The sequence below is a fragment of the Xenopus tropicalis genome, chromosome 10 (genome assembly GCF_000004195.4).
Source record: "Xenopus tropicalis strain Nigerian chromosome 10, UCB_Xtro_10.0, whole genome shotgun sequence".
NCBI classification, from domain to species: domain Eukaryota; kingdom Metazoa; phylum Chordata; class Amphibia; order Anura; family Pipidae; genus Xenopus; species Xenopus tropicalis.
In genome coordinates, this window is record NC_030686.2 from 8,572,332 (window position 1) to 8,596,378 (window position 24,047).

Here is a 24,047-nt window from a genome sequence, read left to right on the forward strand (position 1 = left end):
TTTGCTCCTATTCTACATTGCCTGATGAAGCAGGAAATGCCCGCGAAACGCGTTGCAATATTGTTGTGAATAAACTATTATTGAAAATTACCACTTTTGTTGGTGTCTGCCTGGAGGAGGTAAGTTCATTACTACCTCCTCTGAATTACCCATTGGGTTTTTAAGTGTTTTTAGCTAATTTTATCCTTTTGGCGCCTCTGTTTTGTCTTATCATTATACCGAGTCCACCCCGAGGGGAGGGGTGTTATCCCCATTTTTCTTCCTTCTACAGAGAGGGACTTCTTATTCCTGAGTGGGGTCCGGATAATCTCCCCACCTGCCTATACAGTGGTGGCCTATTGGTAACCCTGGTTTGTGAGTATTAATTTGTTTATTCTACCATTACTCCTTGTAAAAACATATTACACTATTGGGGCTCTTGGTGTTCCTTTTTGTCTTAGGGAATGAGAGGAGATCTATACAGTAACTATGTCATTCCAGCCCCAGGGCTAGCTGGTGGTTTATTGTAACCCTAGCTCCGCCATTTAACCCCAGTTTGATTGTTCTCTGGAGAGTTATGTCATTTTGTTATGGTTTCTTGGTTACACATAAAGTTGCATTCTGTAGCTTCTCTTGCATGATGTCACTTCCTGTGCTGCTGTGGTTAGTGTCTGTGGCAGAACAGGAAACTGTTTCCCATTCCCAGCTCAGTAAAGGTTGTGCAGGGATGTCTTTATTTGTAGCTCATTTCTGCCCAATGTGAACTTATATCTGTATATAAACTGCAAGGAGGTTAATAATTACAGTCAGTACAGATTGTTAGTTACACACAGTCATACACAGAATGACAGGATCCTTTGCGTGGTTTCAGACAATAAAAAACAATATTTCTACCCTGGTTTAAATGTATGAATAGTGGAAGGGTTGGACTAGGGTGTGCAGGGCCCACCGGGGCTGCCGTCCCAGGGGCCCTGCAGGTGCCCCCGCCAACCATGTCTCCAACCCCCCGCAGGGGCCCCACGGTGAGCCTCCCTTGCCCCCCGCTGAGCCTCCCTTATCCCTCGCAGGGGCCCCCACTGAGCCTCCCTAACACCCAATAGGGTTCCCCCACTGAGCCTTATTTACCCCCCGCTGAGCCTCCCTAACCCCACACAGGGTTCCCCCACTGAGCCTCCCTTACACCCTGCAAGGGCCCCTGCTGGCCACATCTCTGCACCCCCCAACCCCCCCCCGCGCAGGGTCCCCCACTGAGCCTCCCTAACCCCCTGCAGGGGCCCCCGCTGAGCCTCCCTAATCCCCCACAGGTTTCCCCCACTAAGCCTCCCTTGTGGCCCCTGCTGGCCACATCTCTGCACCCCCCAACCCCCCCCTGCGCAGGGTCCCCCACTGAGCCTCCCTAACCCCCTGCAGGGGCCCCCGCTGAGCCTCCCTAATCCCCCACAGGTTTCCCCCACTAAGCCTCCCTTGTGGCCCCTGCTGGCCACATCTCTGCACCCCCCAACCCCCCCACCCCCTGCGCAGGGGCCCCACGCTGAGCTTCCCTTACCCCCTGCAGGGTCCCCCCACTGAGCTTCCCTTACCCCCTGCAGGGTCCCCCCACTGAGCTTCCCTTAATCCCCACAGGGTCCCCCCACTGAGCCTCCCTTAACCCCCACTGAGCCTCCCTAACGCCTCTCAGGGTCCCCCACCCGACGCCCTTCCTGGAGAGTGCATAAGTTTAAAGCATCAGGGGAGGAATTGATGGCAGGGGAGCGCTGGCAGGGGTCAGGTCTGGGCCCATTCCGACCCAGAATCGTGGCTGCGCAGCAAATGAAAGTGGGGTAAATCCCTTGCACCCTTCAATCAGGGTGGGACACATGATGTCGGTGCGTGCGTTGTTGCGTTGGACCTAATTACACCCCTGACTTTACCCACTGCACTGTGTTAATAAATAACATTGCATAACATTGTCACTAAAATATGGTCAGCTGCCCTTTTTTCTGTACATTGCCTTAGTAAAAGATCCCTTCTATCTGGCTTCCTAGACCTTACTGTCACGCAGAATTCTCATACAGTACATACAGACAACACATGTCACTTCTGTTGTTGTTAAACTGCAGGATGGGAGTAGTTGTAGTTCAGCAACAGCCTGAGTGAAGAACATTAACCTTCATGCCTTACACAAAATATACTAGCAGTGAAGCAATGCTTACATCACCTTTCTGTTGTTATAACAAAAACATGTTTGTGCACATTCTCGGTGCTTTTGAAAACAGTGTATTTTTGTTAAACTTCAGTTTGAAATAAAGTTGGCTCTGAGGTCCCTTTTGCTTGATGTCACTTCCTTTGCTTCTGTCATCACTGTTTGTGTCAGAACAGGTTGTTGTAAATTCCTCCAACAGAGCACAGAATGACAGAGCAGGGCAGGGAATTCCTGCAGTCACAGCGTCTTTATTACCTTGCACCAAGTGCTATCTGTCAGGGAAGGATGGGTATATATAATGGGAGCAGCAGGCAAAGCTCATTACAGAGTCCAAAGAGAGCAGGCAGATCTCCAGAGAAGGCACTAAAAAGAGCTGGCAGATCCCCAGTAAAAGAATCAGAGGCCAGAAGATCCTCAGCAAAACTATCAAAAGGGAGCACATCACTATAGAAGCAGCAGCCATGGGCAATCTCTTTAGTTCCCTCTACCAAATCCTTATGGGCTTCCATGGCACCAAGGCCAGAATCATTATGCTGGGTCTGGATGCAGCTGGCAAAACCACAGTCCTGTACAAACTAAAGTTTAATGAGACCGTCACTACAATCCCCACCATTGGATTCAACGTTGAGACAGTGGAGCCCATGCATAACGTGTCCTTCACTGTATGGGATGTGGGGGGTCAGGGAAGGATTAGAGCCCTTTGGAAGTATTATTTCACCAACGCAGATGGCCTGGTCTTTGTTGTGGACAGTGCTGACTGTGAGAGGTTCCAGGAAGCCAGGCTGGAGCTGGAAGCCATTCTGGACACTGACGAAATGAGAGGTGTCCCATTTGTGGTGATGGCCAATAAACAGGATCTTCCCGGTTCCAGGAGGCCAATGGAGGTGGCAGAAGAATTAGGCTTGCCGAAGATACAAGGCCACCCGTGGCACGTGCAGGGCTGTTGTGCAACTACTGGGGATGGACTTGTGGAGGGCCTGGAAGTATTCACAAACTTGGTGAAACAGTTCCAAAATACCAGGTCCTAAGAGCAGAGACCCAGCTTCAGCTGCAATCTTGTTTAGACACTGGGAAACCAATTGATGCAGGTATCTGGCCCAATCTGTGTTCTCCGTTCACTGAAAACACATATAATGCACTACTGATATTCAGATTATTATAACAATGCTGAGACCATGGCTACTTATTGTGCATTTGGGGAAAGACATTGGGACATCTGCTAATTTAATTGGAAAGCAATGATAAATAGGAGAGCATCAGGCAGAGAATCACAGACTGACCAACAGTGACTTGGGTGTATTGGAATAGAAGATACCCAATATTCTGCTTCTCTGCGCAACTTTCCTATATGCAGCCAGAGACCTTTGTAGATATTGCTGAACTACAAATCTCACCCCCTTCTGAAAAGCCTTAGTAAGGCTGTAGGCTGCCTGTGGTTAGAAACTGTTGTATGTTATCACTCTCAGATATGCTGTGTCTCTCGTTATTATTTCTGTGCTGTTTTTATTCTATAAATATAGTCAAATTAATGTTTATTTTCTAATAAAAGATACATTTATACATTACGGGGAAAAAGAACATTTTTGCACTTATTGTGAACCATCCAATGTACAATTAAATTACATGTTAATGAAGTGTATACAAAAGCTTTAGGTTTTATTTGCAAATCTACTTGCTCCTGAAAGTCCCTTTCTATTCTCTGCATTGCTGGTTCTGACTGTTGAAAAAAAATGTTGCAAAAGGCATTGTCAAAAAGGAGTCTTGACTGCAGAAGAGCTGTCATTAGCTACATTGTTTTTAGAGTCTGAACCAGCAGTGCAGAAAAACACAGCAAGGACACTTACTTTATCAATAAACATGCCATCTGGAAGAGAAGTAGAATGTGAGTTTATATAACATGTCCAGCTGCACTAAATAGGGTGATTTTAGACAAGTTCACCAAATATGGAATATTAAGCAATCATGAAACCATAATTAAAACAGCTAAAAATGTATATTGTAATGTGAAACATATAAGGGGAAACAGGTGGATAGGAGATATTAAAACATTGAGGATGAAACAAGAAGGTGAAGTGATTAAAGTTAAGTGTTTTAAAGGGACAGTTCACTTAAAAATATGTTCTAATACAATCTGCAACTAGAGCCACTTTTTGGTTCTTTAATTCATTTGATTTTTGTTTTATTGCTCTCTACTTTGGAATTATTGTTGCTATGTGGTTGTTGGGTACCACTTACTCTAGCAACCAGGCATTATGGAAAGATAAATAGGAGAAGATAAACAATTAAAAGTAACAATAAAAATAATAATGTAGCCCAAGAGAATATCAGCTTTTTATTCCCCACCCATCCATCCAATAAGCAGATAATATTTTAAAATCCATTATGGCAAGAGATAGAATAGAAAGGCAAATATTTGAAAAAAAAAACTTTAAAAAACAAAGACAAACTGGACATGGTTTAGGTTAATATTAATCAATTGCAAAAGCAGATTTGTCAACCAGTTTTATGCTTTATTATATTAATAGGATCCAGGGAGGATTATTATAAGGGTAGTGCGGGGGCTGTGGGTTCCAGGGGCTGCAGTAGCCCTTAGTGAGGCTGGGGTGGATGTCAGGGTATCAGGGGTGGACGGCAGGGTATCAGGGGTGGACGTCAGGGTATCAGGGGTGGACGTCAGGGTATCAGGGGTGGATGTCCGGGTATCAGGGGTGGACGTCAGGATATCAGGGGTGGACGTCAGGGTATCAGGGGTGGACGTCAGGGTATCAGGGGTGGATGTCAGGGTATCAGGGGTGGATGTCAGGGTATCAGGGGTATGCTTGACAAAGGGGCGGTTTTTGCCTCGAAACGTTGCATGTTTTTCCGCAATAAAGAATTTTAAGGGCTAGTCCCGCTTGAAGCTCTTGAGTGCCACTGCTATTTGTTTGGAGTCTGTGGAGGGGGTGCCGATCCCCCTGGGCATTGTGCACCGAGCGGTGAGTGTTTTTTTGGAGAGCTAAGGGTGTGCGGGTTAAGGTTCAATTTGTACAAGGGTATCAGGGGTGGACATCAGGGTACCAGGGGTGGACCTAGAGTAAGTACATCCTAATTAAGAATTAAGGTTCGAAATTGAAAAAGGAGTCTATAAGTGAATGTGAATAATGGAACTGGAGAATTGGAGATTGTTGATGAGTGATAGGAATATTAAGCAATTTGAAAGAGGAGTCTAGAGGGAAATGTCAACAATGGGAGGGGGAGTTTAGGTGGACAAGAAATATTGTTACATGAATACACAACAGAGCAGTTTGTAGAGAACTAGGAAGAATGAATTGGAATGGTAAATAATGTTATGAGCACAGAGAAGAAAAGGCAGTTGAGAGAGTGCTCATAGTATTATGGCAGTGCTACTAATCTATTGAATTTGCCACTAAACACAACACAAGTGGGGATAAACAGGGAACCCTGGACCCCTGTTTTATTAGACGATAACTCAGAGAGGAGTTCCTGGGGACCGGTAAAGCCAGGAAGCAAAAAGTTGAGGTGGATAAAGAATAACAAGAAAAAAGAAGAATACAGGACCATCTGAAAGGGTATGTCTTAATTATAAAGGAATTGGGAAAAAGTGGTCAAAAATATTGTGGATCAGTAACACAGAAAGTATTAAGGGTAATATGGAGGAAGGAACGCTGAAGTATGAATGTGAATTGTTGAGGCTGAACTTTAAGTAACAGTACTTCACTTCTAGTTCTTTTTGCTTTCTATTCCTCTAGTTCTAGAGCTCTAGTTCTTTTTGCTTTCTATTCCTCTAGTTCTAAAGCTCTCGTTCTATTTGCTTTCTATTCCTCTAGTTCTAAAGCTCTAGTTCTGTTTGCTTTCTATTCCTCTAGATCTAAAGCTCTAGTTCTCTTTGCTTTGTGTTACTCTAGTTCTAAAGATCTAGTTCTCTTTGCTTTCTATTCCTCCAGTTCTAAAGCTCTAGTTATTTTTGCTTTCTATTCCTAACTTATTTCAAAGCTTGTAGGGAATGGGCCTACAGTGATTAGTGCAGAGAGTACTGCCTCCTTTTGACCCTATAGCAAATGGTTTCTCCTTAGGGATATCTGCCCTGGGGGAATGGCTTCACCATGTCTATAGAGCCCCCCTCCACTTGTCTTATGGGCCACTTTTCCTGTGACCCCTGCCCTTCAACCTGTCTAGCTTGGGTGGCTCTACTAGGAGCAGATGGTCCCACCAGCATAGATCTCTTGGTTGTAATAGGCCATGCAAGACTTGCTTCTTAGACCTTACTGTAATGCAGAATTCTCATACAGTACATACAGACAACACATGGCGCTTCTGTTGTTGTTATACTGTAGGATGTGAGTAGTTGTTCTTGGTGCTTTTGAAAACAGTGTATTTTTGTTAAACTTCAGTTTGAAATAAAGTTGGCTTCGATGTTCCCTTTTGCTTGATGTCACTTCCTTTGCTTCTGTCATCACTGTTTGTGTCAGAACAGGTTGTTGTAAATTCCTCCAACAGAGCACAGAATGACAGAGCGGGGCAGGGAATTCCTGCAGTCACAGCGTCTTTATTACCTTGCACCAAGTGCTATCTGGCAGGGAAGGATGGGTATATATAATGGGAGCAGCAGGCAAAGCTCATTACAGAGTCCAAAGAGAGCAGGCAGATCTCCAGAGAAGGCACTAAAAAGAGCTGGCAGATCCCCAGTAAAAGAATCAGAGGCAAGAAGATCCTCAGCAAAACTATCAAGAGGGAGGACATCACTATAGAAGCAGCAGCCATGGGCAATCTCTTTAGTTCCCTCTACCAAGCCCTTATGGGCTTCATTGGCACCAAGGCCAGAATCATCATGCTGGGTCTGGATGCAGCTGGCAAAACCACAGTCCTGTACAAACTAAAGTTTAATAAGACCGTCACTACAATCCCCACCATCGGATTCAACGTTGAGACACTGGAGCCCATGAGTGACGTGTCCTTCACTGTATGGGATATGGGGTATCAGGCGAAGCTTAAACCCCTTTGGAATTATTATTTAACCAACACAGATGGCCTGGTCTTTATTGTGGACAGTGCTGACTGTGAGAGGTTCCAGGAAGCCAGGCTGGAGCTGGAAGCCATTCTGGACACTGACGAAATGAGAGGTGTCCCATTTGTGGTGATGGCCAATAAACAGGATCTTCCCGGTGCCAGGAGGCCAATGGAGGTGGCAGAAGAATTAGGCTTGCCGAAGATACAAGGCCACCCATGGCACGTGCAGGGCTGTTGTGCAACTACTGGGGATGGACTTGTGGAGGGCCTGGAAGTATTCACAAACTTGGTGAAACAGTTCCAAAATACCAGGTCCTAAGAGCAGAGACATAGCTTCAGCTGCAATCTTGTTTAGACACTGAGAAACCAATTGATGCAGGTATCTGGCCCAATCTGTGTTCTCTGTTCTTCGAAAACACATATAATGCACTACTGATATTCAGAATATTATAACAATGCTAAAACCATGGCTACTTATTGTGCCTTTGGGGAAAGACATTGGGACATCTGCTAATTTGATTGGAAAGCAATGATAAATAGGAGATCATCAGGCAGAGAATCACAGACTGACCAACAGTGACTTGGATGTATTGGAATAGAAGATACCCAATATTCTGCTTCTCTGCACAACTTTCTTATATGCAGCCAGAGACCTTTGTAGATATTGCTGAAGTACAAATCTCACCCCCTTCTGAAAAGCCTTAGTAAGGCTGTAGGCTGCCTGTGGTTAGAAACTGTTGTATGCTATCACTCTCGGATATGCTGTGTCTCTCGTTATTATTTCTGTGCTGTTTTTATTCTATAAATATAGTCAAATCAATGTTTATTTTCTAATAAAAGATACATTTTTGGAAAAAACATTAAAAAACAAAGACAACAAAGACTTAACATGGTTTAGGTTAATATAAATCATTTGCAAAAGCAGATTTTTGAACCAGTTTTATGCTTTATTGTGTTAATAGGATCCAGTGGAGGATTACTATAAGAGCAGTGCGGGGGCTGTGGGTTCCCAGTGGTCCTGTAGCCCTTAGAGAGGCTGGTGTGGACGTTAGGGTATTAAGAGTTGGACCTAGAGTAGGTTGGGTGGGGGGAGGCACTGCTCAGGGCCTTCCCAGATGTTAATACATCCTAGTTAGGAATTAAGGTTCAAAATTGAAAAAGGAGTCTATAGGTAAATGTGAATAATGGAACTGGAGAATTGGAGATTGTTGATGAGTGATAGGAATATTAAGCAATTTGAAAGAGGAGGAAAGAGGGAAATGTCAACAATGGGAGGGGGAGTTTAGGTGGACAAGAAATATTGTTAGATGAATACACATGAATAATGTTATGAGCACAGATAAGAGAAGGCAGTTGAGAGAGTGCTCATAGAAGTATTGGAAGTGCTACTAATCTATTGAATTTGCTACTAAACACAACAGGGGGGATCAACAGGGAACCCTGGACCCCTGTTTTATTAGAGAGAGGAGTTCCTAGGAACCGGTAAACCCGGCAAGCAAAAAGTTGAGGTGGATAAAGAATAACAAGAAAAAGGAATAATACAGGGTATGTATTAATTATAAAGGAATTGGGAAAAAGTGGTCACAAAGGAAGGAATGATGAAGTACGAATGTGGATGGTTGAGGCCAAAATTTAACTAACAGCAAATCAGAATAGTTTTAGTGGTGGAGGGGGAAGCAGTGGGCATGTAGGCAGGTGTAGGATCATCAAGTATTCTTATGGAATTGATTAAAGCTGTAGTTCCTTTTGCTTTTTATTCCTCTTGTTCTACAGCTCTAGTTCTGTTTGCTTTTTATTCCTCTAGTTCCAAATCGCTTGTTCTTTTTGCTTTCTATTCCTCCAGTTCTAAAGCTCTAGTTCTTTTTGCTTTCTATTCCTCCAGTTCTAAAGCTCTAGTTCTTTTTGCTTTCTATTCCTCCAGTTCTAAAGCTCTAGTTCTTTTTGCTTTCTATTCCTCTAGTTCTAAAGCTGTAGTTCTTTTTGCTTTCTATTCCTCCAGTTCTAAAGCTCTCGTTCTTTTTGCTTTTTATTTCTCTAGTTCTAAAGTTCTAGTTCTTTTTGCTTTCTATTCCTCTAGTTCTAAAGCTCTCGTTCTTTTTGCTTTCTATTCCTCTAGTTCTAAAGCTCTCGTTCTTTTTGCCTTCTATTCCCCTAGTTCTAAAGCTCTCGTTCTTTTTGCTTTCTATTCCTCTAGTTCCAAAGCTCTCGTTCTTTTTGCTTTCTATTCCTCTAGTTCTAAAGCTCTAGTTCTTTTTGCTTTCTATTCCTTTAGTTCTAAAGCTCTCGTTCTTTTTGCTTTCTATTCCTCTAGTTCTAAAGCTTTAGTTCATTATGCTTTCTATTCCTCTAGTTCTAAAGCTCTAGTTCTTTTTGCTTTCTATTCCTCCAGTTCTAAAGCTCTAGTTCTTTTTGCTTTCTATTCCTCCAGTTCTAAAGCTCTAGTTCTTTTTGCTTTCTATTCCTCTAGTTCTAAAGCTGTAGTTCTTTTTGCTTTCTATTCCTCCAGTTCTAAAGCTCTCGTTCTTTTTGCTTTTTATTTCTCTAGTTCTAAAGTTCTAGTTCTTTTTGCTTTCTATTCCTCTAGTTCTAAAGCTCTCGTTCTTTTTGCTTTCTATTCCTCTAGTTCTAAAGCTCTCGTTCTTTTTGCCTTCTATTCCCCTAGTTCTAAAGCTCTCGTTCTTTTTGCTTTCTATTCCTCTAGTTCCAAAGCTCTCGTTCTTTTTGCTTTCTATTCCTCTAGTTCTAAAGCTCTAGTTCTTTTTGCTTTCTATTCCTTTAGTTCTAAAGCTCTCGTTCTTTTTGCTTTCTATTCCTCTAGTTCTAAAGCTTTAGTTCATTATGCTTTCTATTCCTCTAGTTCTAAAGCTCTAGTTCTTTTTGCTTTCTATTACTCTAGTTCTAAAGATCTAGTTATTTTTGCTTTTTATTCTTCTAGTTCTAAAGCTCTAGTTCTGTTTGCTTTATAATCCTCAAGTTCTAAAGCTCCAGTTCAGTTTGCTTTCTATTCCTCTAGTTCTTAAGCTCTAGATCTAATTGCTTTCTATTCCTCTCGTTCTTAAAGGAGAAGGAAAGGCTAAGTCACTTGGGGGTGCCAAAATGTTAGGCACCCCCAAGTGACTTAGAACGCCTACCTTTTACCCCGGGCTGGTGCCCCTGTACGGAGGGAACAGCACCAGCCCGGGGTAGCTGCCGGCGCTTCCTCCTTCCTCCTCGCTTGCGCGCGCATGCGCAGTAGAGTGAAAAGCCGAACTTAAACATTAAAGTCGGCTTTTCACTCTACTGCGTATACGCCGGCGGATTTCGCCGGCAGCGCGCAAAGGAAGGAGGAAGCGGTGTCTACAGGTGCCCCGGGCTGGTGCTATTCCCTCCGTACAGGGGCACCAGCCCGGGGTACAAGGTAGGCACTCTAAGTCACTTGGGGGTGCTTAACATTTTGGCACCCCCAAGTGACTTAGCCTTTCCTTCTCCTTTAAGCTCTAGATCTAATTGCTTTCTATTCTTCTAGTTCTAAAGCTCTAGTTCTTTTTGCTTTCTATTACTCTAGTTCTAAAGCTCTCGTTCTTTTTGCTTTCTATTCCTCTAGTTCTAAACCTCTAGTTCTGTTTGCTTTCTATTCCTCTAGTTCTAAAACTAAATGGTTTCTCCTCAGGGTTATCTCCCCTAGGGGAATGGCTTCACCATGTCTATAGAGCCCCCCTCCACTTGTCTTATGCCCTTCAACCTGTCTAGCTTGGGTGGCTCTACTAGGAGCAGATGGTCCCACCAGCATAGATCTCTTGGTCATAATAGGCCATGTATAGTTCTTGGACATTCTTGGAGGAGGAGGATTGGAAGAATACAATTAAAGAAGCAGTAGGTAGCCAGGTTCCGATAGACTCTTGGTTTAGCAGCTTACCAAATGTTCGTGTTCTTTGTTCACGGAAAAGCTTTGTAATTGCCATTTGCCTGGCAAACTTTTTGTATCCTAAATGAGCCAATGTTTAATGATAAGATATACAGTAGCTTGAAAAACTCAAGAACATATCTTGTCTGGGCTGAAATAATATATTTTCACAAGAGGCAAAACATCTTTTAGCAGAAAGAAGTCCAACACAGGCCAGTCATTGTACATTGTATATGTTTGCATGTAAATTCCTTATAGGTATCAGACTGGGCGTGTCAACTGGCCAAGGTATTTATTGCCATTTATCAGACAGTTATGGAGTATTGTGCATTAGTGCTAACAGTCTGTCTGCTCTATGTGACCATGTATTAAATATATATATATATCTCACAAACACCTGCACAGATCCAGGTACAGCAAAGATATGCTTGGGGTAATTCCATGAGCATTCCAGATTATCCTCCAGGATGAAAGGTGAGCTCAGGGCGTGTTGCATTACACCGATGATAAGAACACTAGGTGCCAAAGGTTACACTGGCAGATTCTTTTTTTTCTATTCACAAAGACTACAGAAAACCTGTGTTGCAGAACCTGGGATCCTCATTATCTACCATGGAAAGAATGGGATGCAGGACCCTGTTAGTTATTGCACTAATAACAATGAACCATCTCCTCCCGGCACAGGCTCAGTGGCTAATATTTGCGGACCGGTCCAAGGAAAAAGAGATCACTACTCCAAAACCCACAAGCCCTTCGCCCACTTTTGAGGACTCAGGTACAGCAGGGGGCGGCGGGGTGGGTGCCTCTTTGGGGGTAGCTGTTTGCAAAGGATTATTCAGATAAAACCCTTATTCCAGAGCTCATTATCACTTGTCTTATCTGTATGTATTCCTAATCATGGCACCTTGCCTTTTCCTTTCAGCCTTTGTTTCCATTGCATTACGGATACACTGATACTTACTTACACAAGATGTTCTAAATTCATATTAAATTCATATCTAAGACTATTATTTATTTCCCTAAAAAGGTGCTGATATTTGTGATTATGGGTTATCTATGTGATCATTCCTAATGCACACAGGTCACAATTAATAAAGGAATAAATAAATGAATTGAGACATTAAGGAAAACATAAGTCTTAATCTAAGGTCTAATGATATGAATTGAGAACGTTTTGTATGAAAACAACATATGACTCACTACTTTTACCCTTCTCTGGATTCCATTTTGTTGCTCGTGCTGTCTTGGTCCAAGGGATGAGCCAAATCCTATTTTTTGGGGGGTTCGGCCAAATACTGAAAGGGAGCTTTTTGAAAAGTAAACATAATTTCAAGCAACTTTGCAATATACATCAATTAAACAATATGCAGCCTTTTCATTGTGTTTAATGTAATAATCTGGTTTGGAACAGTTCCCTAAGCCCCGCCCCCTGTTCCCTAAGCCCCGCCCCCTGTTCCCCTGCTGATCTGGCTGACTACTTTGTGACTCAAATAAACTGTAACAGTAGCGCCTGTCCCTCAGCCTGCCTCCTCCCAATCCCACAATTCCCTGCTGCACACGTGATGTCAATAAGGAAAGGAACATCCCAGTGCAATGCATTGTGGGTTATGTAGTTCCTGCATGCTGTCTGTAAGCTGTGGAGAAGTTGTTACAATGTGTAACATCAGTGTTTTAGTCCCTCCTCCCCTGCCAGGATTACAAATGATGCAGAAAGAGAAGAACAGTTTTGCAGCTGGATTTCAGCATATAAAAATGGTATTTATTCCTACTGTTGGAAGGAACAGATTACAGGGATAGGGATATTAGGGGTTTCTGTGCTGTGTGGGGCTCTTTAAATATTTTTATAGAAGCCGAAGTTCCTCTTGAATCTTCTGTGTCAGATTAACTGAAACCAGGAGTATAAAAATGTGTGGGGGGGGAAACGCACTTTGGGTTATCACATGGTCTAAAGGCTTTGGATTCAGTTCGGCCAGGCCCTTGGATTTAGCAGAATCTGAATATTGCAGAAAAAGGCTCAAATTCATCCTGAACTGAATCTGGGATTAAAGTGCCTTCTTATTTGGTCCCAAGGCTCAATGGTCACAGTAAGTGAATTAAGTCCATGCTTCTGCTTGTAATTTAACCCCTACCCCTACGTTAACTAATGTACCTCCTTAACAGACAATGAGCTTGATGAGAAAACTGAAAGCATCAAGCTAACTCCACCTCCCCTGCCAGAGATGCCTCACTTTACGGTACCTCCGGAAGTAAACAAAGAGACTATTCCCCAGACAGACCATCCAGTAACCCAGAAACAAACCACTACTTCTGTAAAGCCTACTACTACAGCCATGAAGACAACCACAGCCACGACACAGGGGCCTACAACCCTGAAGGAGATTGCTCCAACAGTTGGTAATATAAAGGCAAAAGAAAGAGAAACGCCTAGAAATGAGTTGAATGAGACCCCTAACTATATTGAAACTACAACAGAACAACACACCAAGGCGATAACTACACCTTATGTGGCTCTACATGAGACCACCCAACTCCTGAGAACAACATCTTACCAGGATCCCCTTCCTGATGGTCAAGTAAGTATGTCCAGTATATGCAACACAGTTTTAATTTAGTTGTTCTTAACTGACTATATAGACATAAAACATGAAAAAGGCAAGGTTTCGAATTGTTTTTAAGAAAATGTAGTAGCCAGATGATCTGTGGTACACCCATAATGATACAGAGTATTGGTATGGTGGTATGAGAGTAGTCCCTTTCATGGTCCAGGTAAGATGGAGTTGAATGCAGAACAGTGTTGGACTGGGGGAGGTGGGGCCCGCTGGAAAACCCAAGCAAGTTGCCCACCACTCCTGCCCCACCCTGTCCCCCCCCCAGCTAAGGGCCCACTGTTCCCCATGAATGCCGATGCCAGCCCAGATAAGCATCACGCAATGCATTCCAGCCCCCTAGAGCTCCACCGCTCCACTGCTTTTTATATATTTCTGAACACCTGATGGGTCTCATATACTTTACAACATTTATAGCTCTGTGTGAGAGATGCTAACATTCCTATTCTGCGGTTATGATTTGTAAACCTCTGTAATCACAAGGGCATGGATGTAAGTCAAAGGGATTCTGGGAACAAATTCCTTAAAGGTGCCCATACACCTTCAGATCCGCTCGCTTGGCGATGTCGCCAAGCGAGCAGATCTTCTCCCGATATCCCCACCTCTGTAATAATAAAACAGTACGTAAAACGTACATAACTTTCATATCAAGCAATGACAGCGCAGAGCACTGTGCGGGCCCCACACATTCTGATGGCTTCCCTGATGGGACCACATTGTGTTGAACAACAGTTGGACAAGCCTGTGTGCCGCCTTAATTCCTGTAATGAAGAGAAATTTCTTAGCCTCTGTTATCACACAGTCATCTTGAAAAATGGCCAAAGAGCAAAGTCCAAAGCTCATCACATCCCCGCTCAGTTCCAACTCTATAGATGGAAACATATAATTGGCTTGTGATTTTGAATCTAAACCCCAGTGTTTATTGATTTCAAAGGTGTTTTGCTTTGTATTTTATGTATAAAGTGAAAGATACATAGCACTGGTGCAGCCAATATGTAACCCCATCAAACTGAATTACTTCCCTGAATAAACTGTATTTCTGCACTACCAGGGTCAGCGGGGTAACTTGGTCCCGCCGGCCCCCTGTAGAAAAATCTTTTGACCAGTCCCTCCTCCCCTGGCCCTGACTGTATTGTATTTAAGGTAGGAGAGAGGCCAGGGAGGGAGGACTAAGGTCTGCCAACCAGGGTACTTTGCCATAATCCAAGGATTTTTAGAATTACTTGCAAGTGGCAGAATTCAGTCCTCCAATAAATGTTTACAGGCAGGGATGTTATAAGTTTTGTGTTCTAGAGCCTTGTTAAATAACATCGTCAACTGCGAGAGAATTATACTTTAAAAAAAGCGGCAAAGAATTTGCTGTAGCACAGGGGTGGGCAAACTTTTTGGCTCAGGGGCCACATTGACTTCATCAAAAATCACGGGGCCTCTCAGCTCAGCTCCCCAGCATCCTGCAGCTCCCCCCCAGCATCCTCCCCAACATCTAGGGGAGAGAATGGTTAAGAGGTTGGAGGAGTGTTTAAACTAGACAAGGGGGGGGTGGGTGAGCTAGAATTCCATGGGAAAATTAGTGTAGACGGGGTAGGGGGACTAGCAAAGGGTTGTGGGGGAGGAGTGGGGGGGGCATATAGTTTATCAGATAAGGAGCTTCCGTTACAAGGAAAGCAGTCTCATAATTGCCTTAGCTCTAATTCTCCCTTAGCTAATGTAAACATCAGGGGGAGAAGTAATAATCTCCGCTGCATGCTGGCTAATGCGCGTAGCTTGTCGGGTAAATTAGGGGAGCTGCAAGCTATTGCATGTATTGAAAATTATGATTTAATAGGTATCACTGAGACCTGGTGGGATGATAAATGCGACTGGGCTGTGAATTTAAATGGTTATACACTTTTTAGGAGGGACAGAGAGATTAAAAAGGGTGGAGGGGTTTGTCTTTACGTAAAGTCAGACTTAAAGCCATGTAATAAAGACATTACCAATGAAAACGTCGAATCTCTTTGGGTAGAAATTTCAGTAGGGCTGAAGGTCACAAAGAAAATGATCATTGGTGTATGTTACAAACCACCCCGTATAGATGAGGGGGATGAGGCCCAGCTATTGTTGCAAATGGAGGAGGCTTCAAAATTGGGTCAAGTTGTTGTTATGGGGGACTTTAATTATCCGGACATTGACTGGAGTAATGGGGTGGCTAAGTCAGAAAAAGCTAGTAGGTTTGTAAATATGCTAAATGACAACTTTTTATTTCAGGCGGTTCAAGAACCCACTAGGAATGACGCTATTTTGGACCTGGTGATTTCTAATAATAATGAACTCATCTCTAACATTTGTGTGGGTGAGCATTTGGGGAACAGTGATCACAACATGGTCTCCTTTGAGATAATGCTGCAGAGACAGCGCTATAAGGGAGTAACTAAAACACTCAATTTTAGACGTGCAGACTTTGCCAGTATAAGGGCATCTCTGCAATGTGTCAACTGGGAAAGGCTTTTCATGGGGTTAGACACAGAAGGAAAATGGAACATCTTTAAAACATTGCTTTGTAGGTATACACAACAGTATATCCCCCTAGTAAGCAAGGAGAGGCATCGCAAAGCAAAACCTTTATGGCTGAATAAAAGTGTTATTGTCGAGGTTGGTAAGAAAAAACGTGCTTTTAGGGCATTCAAGTTAGCTGGGACAGCGGAAACTTTCATCAGGTACAAGGAAGCAAATAAAGCAGCAAAAAAGCTATCAGGCAAGCTAAAATAGAGATGGAAAGGGATATTGCAGCTAGGAGTAAAAAGAATCCAAAATTATTTTTTAATTATGTGAATAGTAAAAAAATGAAGCAAGAAGGGGTGGGAACTTTATTATCACGGGGGGGTACGTTGGTTGATGAGAACGGGGAAAAAGCTGAAATTTTGAACTCTTATTTTTCATCTGTCTATACATCTGAGGAGCCAGATAATGAAGGCTTCCCTTGTAATATGCCCAGTTCTAGTAATTTAGCTACTGACGCATGGGTCACTCGGGAGGAAATTCAAAAGAGACTTGAACATGTAAAGGTAAACAAAGGTCCAGGGCCGGATGGGATTCATCCCAGGGTATTAAATGAGCTGAGCGCTGTGATTGCCAAACCTCTTCACTTAATTTTTCAGGATTCATTGAGGTCTGGCATGGTGCCAAGAGACTGGCGGATTGCTAATGTGGTGCCGTTATTTAAAAAGGGATCCCGTTCTCAGCCTGAAAACTATAGGCCTGTTAGTCTGACATCAGTAGTAGGAAAACTTTTGGAAGGGGTAATAAGGGATAGGGTACTTGAATACATTGCAGTTCACAATACTATTAGTTTGTGCCAGCATGGTTTTATGCGTAACAGATCTTGCCAGACTAATTTAGTTGCCTTTTATGAGGAGGTGAGTAGGAACCTTGATGCTGGAATGGCAGTTGATGTCATCTACTTGGACTTTGCTAAAGCGTTTGATACAGTACCTCACAGAAGGTTAATGATCAAATTAAGGAATATTGGCCTAGAACATAATATTTGTAATTGGATAGAGAACTGGCTGAAGGATAGAGTACAAAGAGTGGTTGTAAATGGAACATTTTCTAATTGGACCAGTGTGGTTAGTGGAGTACCGCAGGGGTCAGTCCTTGGGCCTTTGCTGTTTAACTTGTTTATTAATGACCTGGAGGTGGGCATAGAGAGTACTGTTTCTATTTTTGCTGATGACACTAAATTGTGCAAAACTATAAGTTCCATGCAGGATGCTGCCGCTTTGCAGAGCGATTTGACAAAATTAGATAACTGGGCAGCAAACTGGAAAATGAGGTTCAATGTTGATAAGTGCAAAGTTATGCACTTTGGTAGAAATAATATAAACGCAAACTATCTACTGAATGGTAGTGTGTTGGGGGTATCCTTAATGGAGAAGGATCTAGGGGTTTTTGTTGATAACAAGTTGTCTAATTCCAGGCAGTGTCATTCTGTGGCTACTAAAGCAAATAAAGTGCTGTCTTGTATAAAAAAGGGCATTGACTCAAGGGATGAGAACATAATTTTGCCCCTTTATAGGTCCCTGGTAAGGCCTCACCTTGAGTATGCAGTGCAGTTTTGGGCTCCAGTCCTTAAGAAGGATATTAATGAGCTGGAGAGAGTGCAGAGACGTGCAACTAAACTGGTTAAGGGGATGGAAGATTTAAACTATGAGGTTAGACTGTCGAGGTTGGGGGTTGTTTTCTCTGGAAAGAGGCGCTTGCGAGGGGACATGATTACTCTGTACAAGTACATTAGAGGGGATTATAGGCAGTTGGGGGATGTTCTTTTTTCCCATAAAAACAATCAACGCACCAGAGGTCACCCCTTTAGATTAGAGGAAAGGAGTTTCCATTTGAAGCAGCGTAGGTGGTTTTTCACGGTGAGGGCAGTGAGGTTATGGAATGCCCTTCCTAGTGATGTGGTAATGGCAGATTCTGTTAATGCCTTTAAGAGGGGCCTGGATGAGTTCTTGATCAATCAGAATATCCAAGGCTATTGTGATACTAATATCTACAGTTAGTACTAGTGGTTGTATTTATAGTTTATGTATGTGAGTGTATAGATTGGTAGGTGTGGGTTAGGTGTGCTGGGTTTACTTGGATGGGTTGAACTTGATGGACACAGGTCTTTTTTCAACCCTATGTAACTATGTAACTATGTAACTATGTAACTATCTTCCAGCGCCCCCCTGCATCCTTTAGCTCCCCCCAGCATCCCACCCAGCATCCTGCAGCTCCCCACCCCAGCATCATCCCCAACATCCTCCAGCTCCCCCCAGCATCCTTCAGCTCCCCCCAGCATCCTCCAGCTCCCCCCAGCATCCTTCAGCTCACCCCCAGCATCCTCCAGACGTCACACGCACCAATCAGGAATCGGCAGACCCATAGTTTGCCCACCCCTGCTGTAGCATCACCAACCTATCCAGGGTCAGACTGGGGGGTGCAGGGCCCACCGGGGCTGCCACCGCAGGGGCCCCACACACCCCCCAGCCCCCGCCGCTCACCCAACTCCCTTGAGCGTGCATACTTAGTACCATCGGGAGAGGGAAATTTGCGCCCCCCAGAGCACCCAGCAAGGATCGGATCCCAGTGTCCCACCGGCCCAGTCTGACCATGAATCTATACATATTTATATGGAAAACTTGTTTTCAAATATAGCAATGTGATCAGGGTTGGACTGGGCCGCCGGGACACCGGGAAAAAACCCAGTGAATCCCAGTGCCCCAGACCCGACCCTTTTCTGGTGTTCCACTGGCCGATGGTGTTCCTCCCGTGACGCGCTAAACTTTCGTGTGTTCAGGGGAGGACATCGGGCGGGACCCCTGCAAGGGTTAGGGAGGCTCAGCGGGGGCCCCTATGGGGGTCAGGGGGTGCTCCGGGGGCCCCTAGGGGGTGCAGGGGATGTAGCCGGCGAGGGCACCTGTGGCAGCAGTCTTAGTGGGCCCTGCACCCCCCAGTCCAACCCAGAATGTGATTTAAAGGTAAGTGATTACAATCACTGGGGGGGGCGCCTAACATTTAGAACCCTACAGTGATTGTACCTTTCCTTCTCCTGTAAAGAGTTGGTGCTGGTAGTCTTGTAAGGTTCTGAAGCCTTTTTTCTTTATGACATACACAGGAATTTGCTGAATCGATACCACAGAGCGCAACATCACTGCCCGATGCCGATAAACCCAAGAGCGATGAGGAGGAAGAAGATTTTAGTCTTCAGGAAAGCATTGTGGGAAATGAGGATCTTGGTAAGTCTGTGTATTGATTGCATGTAATCTGTTTATAATTATTATAACTCACCCTTTGCCCACAAATTGCTCCACTTTGTTTATCTGAAAGGGGCTAAATTGCACCTGTGATGGGGCTTTCATTTTCAAACTCTTAGGGGCAGATTTACCAACATTTGGATTTTCGTGGTTTCGAAACTGCCCCTTCTCAGCCTATCAGTTATAGTTTCTAATATGAATGGACTCCTGATGCACAAATATGGCCGCCCCCTCATAGAGGAACATTACTTATGTAATGTAAAAGCATTGGGCATGACATGTAAAAAAAAAAATTAATTTCTGGTGTCGGTATCTCTTTAATAATGAGCACTCAATTTTTGGGTTGCCACATACTGATCCATTCATGTTTTAATGATTTCTTTCAGCGAGGAAAATCATTAAGACCCCTTTAACTGATAAATGTGCCCAATCATTAAACACTTTCCTGTAAAGTGATAGGAAATTGTAAATTAATCGTTAGGGACAGGGTCGGACTGGGCCACCGGGACACCGGGGTGGGCCCTGGTCCTAGTGGGCCCCGGCGGCCCAGACCCGACCCTTGCCGGTGCTCCCCCTGCCCGACTGTTCCTCTCCTGATGCGTTAAATTATTGGGCACTCGATGAGGACGTCGGGTGGGGGACCCTGCGGGGGGTTAGGGGGGCCTGTGTGGGGGGGGTTAGGGGACGCGACCGGTGGGGGGACCTGCAGGGTCCCTGGGGTGGGAGCCCTGGTGGGCCCTGCAACCCCCAGTCCGACCCTGGTTAGGGGGAAAAATTGCTGCCTTCCCCCATTTAATATTTTATGAATCCGTCCGCCGATTTTCGCAACCCTTAGGCCATAACCACATGTATAAATGAGAGACATTGTGGCTCAGGTTAATGGAGCTCTCTGATGGGGAGAAAACTATTCTTTGCAGAGATACCCTTTGGCTGCTGGGGTTTTTATAGAAGAAGCCCCCCCCCCTTACATTACAGTGATAGAGTGCATAGTCAGGTACTATAATGTTATCTATCATTTAACTTAAATATAAAGCTTTAGCCATAGGCAAGCACAATCTCAGGCTGAGTAGTGATTGCTGGCTACAGGCCTACTGTAGAAAGAAGGGAACAGTAACATTAAACGCAAGCCGCTTATATATGATGTGCATATAGCATAAAATAAAATCTTGTAGGTAATAATGAATAATATATGGGGCTGGTTTTACCTTGGGCCTAAAATTATCTTTATAACTGGCCCCTCTATTGGAGCTCCCTATAGATCTGCTATGGTCCTTGTCTGAGTTTTAAATGAGGGGTGGGCGTGTCTTAACGGTCCCTGCCAGAAGCACAGTAGGGGGAGGATAGCCAATCACAGCCCTGCAGTCACAAGAATCATCAGGTCAGTCTAGCGGCTGATTGGTTCCTATCCTCAGGGTCGGACTGGGGGTGCAGGGCCCACCGGGGCTTCTGCCTCAGGGGCCCCTGCACCCCACAATGGCCCCCGCTACCTTCACACCCACCCTGCAGGGGCCCCCAACACCCTCCAACCCCTTTCCCGAACGCGCCTAAATGAAACTTATCTATGGTGTCGGAGAGGGAGACCGGTGGATCGTGGCAGTGCCCTGGGAGGTTCAGGTCTGGGCATCAGGCTCAGTTACTGAGAAATTTCCCCCAAAACTAGTCCCGCCCATCTAAACCACTTCCTGCTGCCTCCTTTGCACTGTAGGATAGGCAGCGGCTATAGGAAGTGGCTCAGATGGGCGGGACTAGTAGGGTCTGGGGGGGAATTTCTCTGTAAATGAGCCTGATATTTTCTAAGCACATTCCTTCTATATTACGAGGAGTATAATGCACTGGCACATTCTTATTTTCCACCCTTTCATCCCTTCTTCTTGTTTTTATAAAGTTTTTCATGCTACGTTTTTTTCCCTCTCTGCCCAGGACCACAAGGGGTGACACTGCCAATCAGAATTTCGGATTCAGGCCCTGACAAGGTAAATGTGGTTTTATTAGATCTGCCTATGGCTGCTCCGTTTCCATGTAAAGGGCATATCTTAGTGTAAAGGGCTTGAAAGTTCAATCTCAGAATGATATATGGCAGCCATTCCGAGACAGGCCCGGACTGAATCTGTGGATCGTGGCAAATCTAAATAAACAAACTCCAATATCTGGAATTGTCAAATGCAAAAAAACTTGATACTGTATTCAGGAAAGATTCAGTATTCAGAGTATCTAAAAGTTAGGGAGTTGGTACATGGTTCCATTATATCATTTCCATGGGGATAATGCAATGTAATAAGCTAGGACCTCAGGTTGTACATTCATGGCTTCATCCCATCACAGATGTAATGCTTACTTTTTATACCTTTCATATCTCACCAGCTCAATCTCTCAGGCTGTACCTGTCCTGCTGTACCTGGGCCTCCAGGATTAAAGGTTGGTAGTGGCCATTGGCAAGGGCAGGTTGTCCATTGCTAGGGGTCATTTATTAAGTGCAAAAACACCATAGGGCACAATCACTAAAGGCAGTGAGCAAAGTGCAATTTTGAGTGCATTTTAATTCCATTATTTCCCCACAATGCACCCAGAATTCCAGTATGGTTGTGGACATAACCAGGTGATTCTATTGATGCAATTGCACTGCAACTGATGCAATTGTGCCTGATTTGCCAAAATGGATACCATTGCACCTGTGTTTGCAGCAAATGGGCCACAGTTGCACCCAATATTTTCAGTCTGTCTGCCGTCATATCCGCTGTTTGTTGGTGTCATTTCTGGTGATTGGCATGCAAATGCAACTCTTTAGGCGTAATTGTGCTGCTCCAAATGACACGGGTCGCTCAGGGAACCCTGAAACTACTATAGGTATGGGATCCCTTATCCGGAAACCCATTATCCAGAAAGCTCAGAATTATGGAAAGCCTGTCTCCCATAGACTCCATTTTAATCAAATAATTCAGAATTTTAAAATAATTTCCTTTTTGTCTGTAATAATAAAACAGTACCATGTAACTGATCCAAACTACGATATAAATAATCCTTATTGGGGGCAGAACAGCCCTATTGGGTTTATTTAATGGTTAAATGATTCCCTTTTCTCTGTAATAATAAAACAGTACCTGTACTTGATCCCAACTAAGATATAATTACCCCTTATTGGGGGCAGAACAGCCCTATTGGGTTTATTTCATGGTTAAATGATTCCCTTTTCTCTGTAATAATAAAACAGTACCTGTACTTGATCCCAACTAAGATATAATTACCCCTTATTGGGGGCAGAACAGCCCTATTGGGTTTATTTCATGGTTAAATGATTCCCTTTTCTCTGTAATAATAAAACAGTACCTGTACTTGATCCCAACTAAGATATAATTACCTCTTATTGGGGCAGAACAGCCCTATTGGGTTTATTTCATGGTTAAATGATTCCCTTTTCTCTGTAATAATAAACAGTACCTGTACTTGATCCCAACTAAGATATAATTACCCCTTATTGGGGCAGAACAGCCCTATTGGGTTTATTTCATGGTTAAATGATTCCCTTTTCTCTGTAATAATAAAACAGTACCTGTACTTGATCCCAACTAAGATATAATTACCCCTTATTGGGGCAGAACAGCCCTATTGGGTTTATTTAATGGTTAAATGATTCCCTTTTCTCTGTAATAATAAAACAGTACCTGTACTTGATCCCAACTAAGATATAATTACCCCTTATTGGGGGCAGAACAGCCCTATTGGGTTTATTTAATGGTTAAATGATTCCCTTTTCTCTGTAATAATAAAACAGTACCTGTACTTGATCCCAACTAAGATATAATTACCCCTTATTGGGGGCAGAACAGCCCTATTGGGTTTATTTCATGGTTAAATGATTCCCTTTTCTCTGTAATAATAAAACAGTACCTGTACTTGATCCCAACTAAGATATAATTACCCCTTATTGGGGCAGAACAGCCCTATTGGGTTTATTTAATGGTTAAATGATTCCCTTTTCTCTGTAATAATAAAACAGTACCTGTACTTGATCCCAACTAAGATATAATTACCCCTTATTGGGGGCAGAACAGCCCTATTGGGTTTATTTCATGGTTAAATGATTCCCTTTTCTCTGTAATAATAAAACAGTACCTGTACTTGATCCCAACTAAGATATAATTACCCCTTATTGGGGCAGAACAGCCCTATTGGGTTTATTTAATGGTTAAATGATTCCCTTTTCTCTGTAATAATAAAACAGTACCTGTACTTGATCCCAACTAAGATATAATTACCTCTTATTGGGGCAGAACAGCCCTATTGGGTTTATTTCATGGTTAAATGATTCCCTTTTCTCTGTAATAATAAAACAGTACCTGTACTTGATCCCAACTAAGATATAATTACCCCTTATTGGGGCAGAACAGCCCTATTGGGTTTATTTAATGGTTAAATGATTCCCTTTTCTCTGTAATAATAAAACAGTACCTGTACTTGATCCCAACTAAGATATAATTACCCCTTATTGGGGGCAGAACAGCCCTATTGGGTTTATTTCATGGTTAAATGATTCCCTTTTCTCTGTAATAATAAAACAGTACCTGTACTTGATCCCAACTAAGATATAAATAATCCTTATTGGATGCAAAACAATCCTG

At 43.6% G+C, this 24,047-nt stretch overlaps 3 protein-coding genes across 3 annotated transcripts in view; all 3 read left to right on the top strand.

The window, feature by feature from the left end:
- Nucleotides 1–2,316: 2,316 nt before the first annotated feature.
- arf11l.2 (ADP-ribosylation factor-like 11 gene2) lies at nucleotides 2,317–3,795 on the top strand. Its single transcript, XM_004918690.2, has one exon. It carries the CDS (start codon nucleotides 2,623–2,625, stop codon nucleotides 3,187–3,189), a length of 567 nt encoding a protein of 188 aa, XP_004918747.2. The 5' UTR covers nucleotides 2,317–2,622; the 3' UTR covers nucleotides 3,190–3,795.
- Nucleotides 3,796–5,397: 1,602 nt separating this feature from the next.
- LOC116408029 (ADP-ribosylation factor-like) lies at nucleotides 5,398–7,807 on the top strand. The gene has a single exon (XM_031894750.1). The coding sequence runs from the start codon at nucleotides 6,921–6,923 to the stop codon at nucleotides 7,485–7,487; it is 567 nt and encodes a 188-aa protein (XP_031750610.1). The 5' UTR covers nucleotides 5,398–6,920; the 3' UTR covers nucleotides 7,488–7,807.
- A 3,357-nt stretch (nucleotides 7,808–11,164) lies between these two features.
- Nucleotides 11,165–24,047, top strand: part of col15a1 (collagen, type XV, alpha 1) — a 29,614-nt gene continuing 16,731 nt past the window's right edge. The window contains exons 1-5 of the mRNA XM_031894749.1: nucleotides 11,165–11,826; nucleotides 13,212–13,624; nucleotides 19,293–19,413; nucleotides 21,352–21,404; nucleotides 21,793–21,846. Of these exons, the coding sequence (XP_031750609.1) occupies nucleotides 11,664–11,826; nucleotides 13,212–13,624; nucleotides 19,293–19,413; nucleotides 21,352–21,404; nucleotides 21,793–21,846 (804 nt within the window). The 5' untranslated portion in view covers nucleotides 11,165–11,663. The remainder of the gene's footprint in view (nucleotides 11,827–13,211; nucleotides 13,625–19,292; nucleotides 19,414–21,351; nucleotides 21,405–21,792; nucleotides 21,847–24,047) is intronic.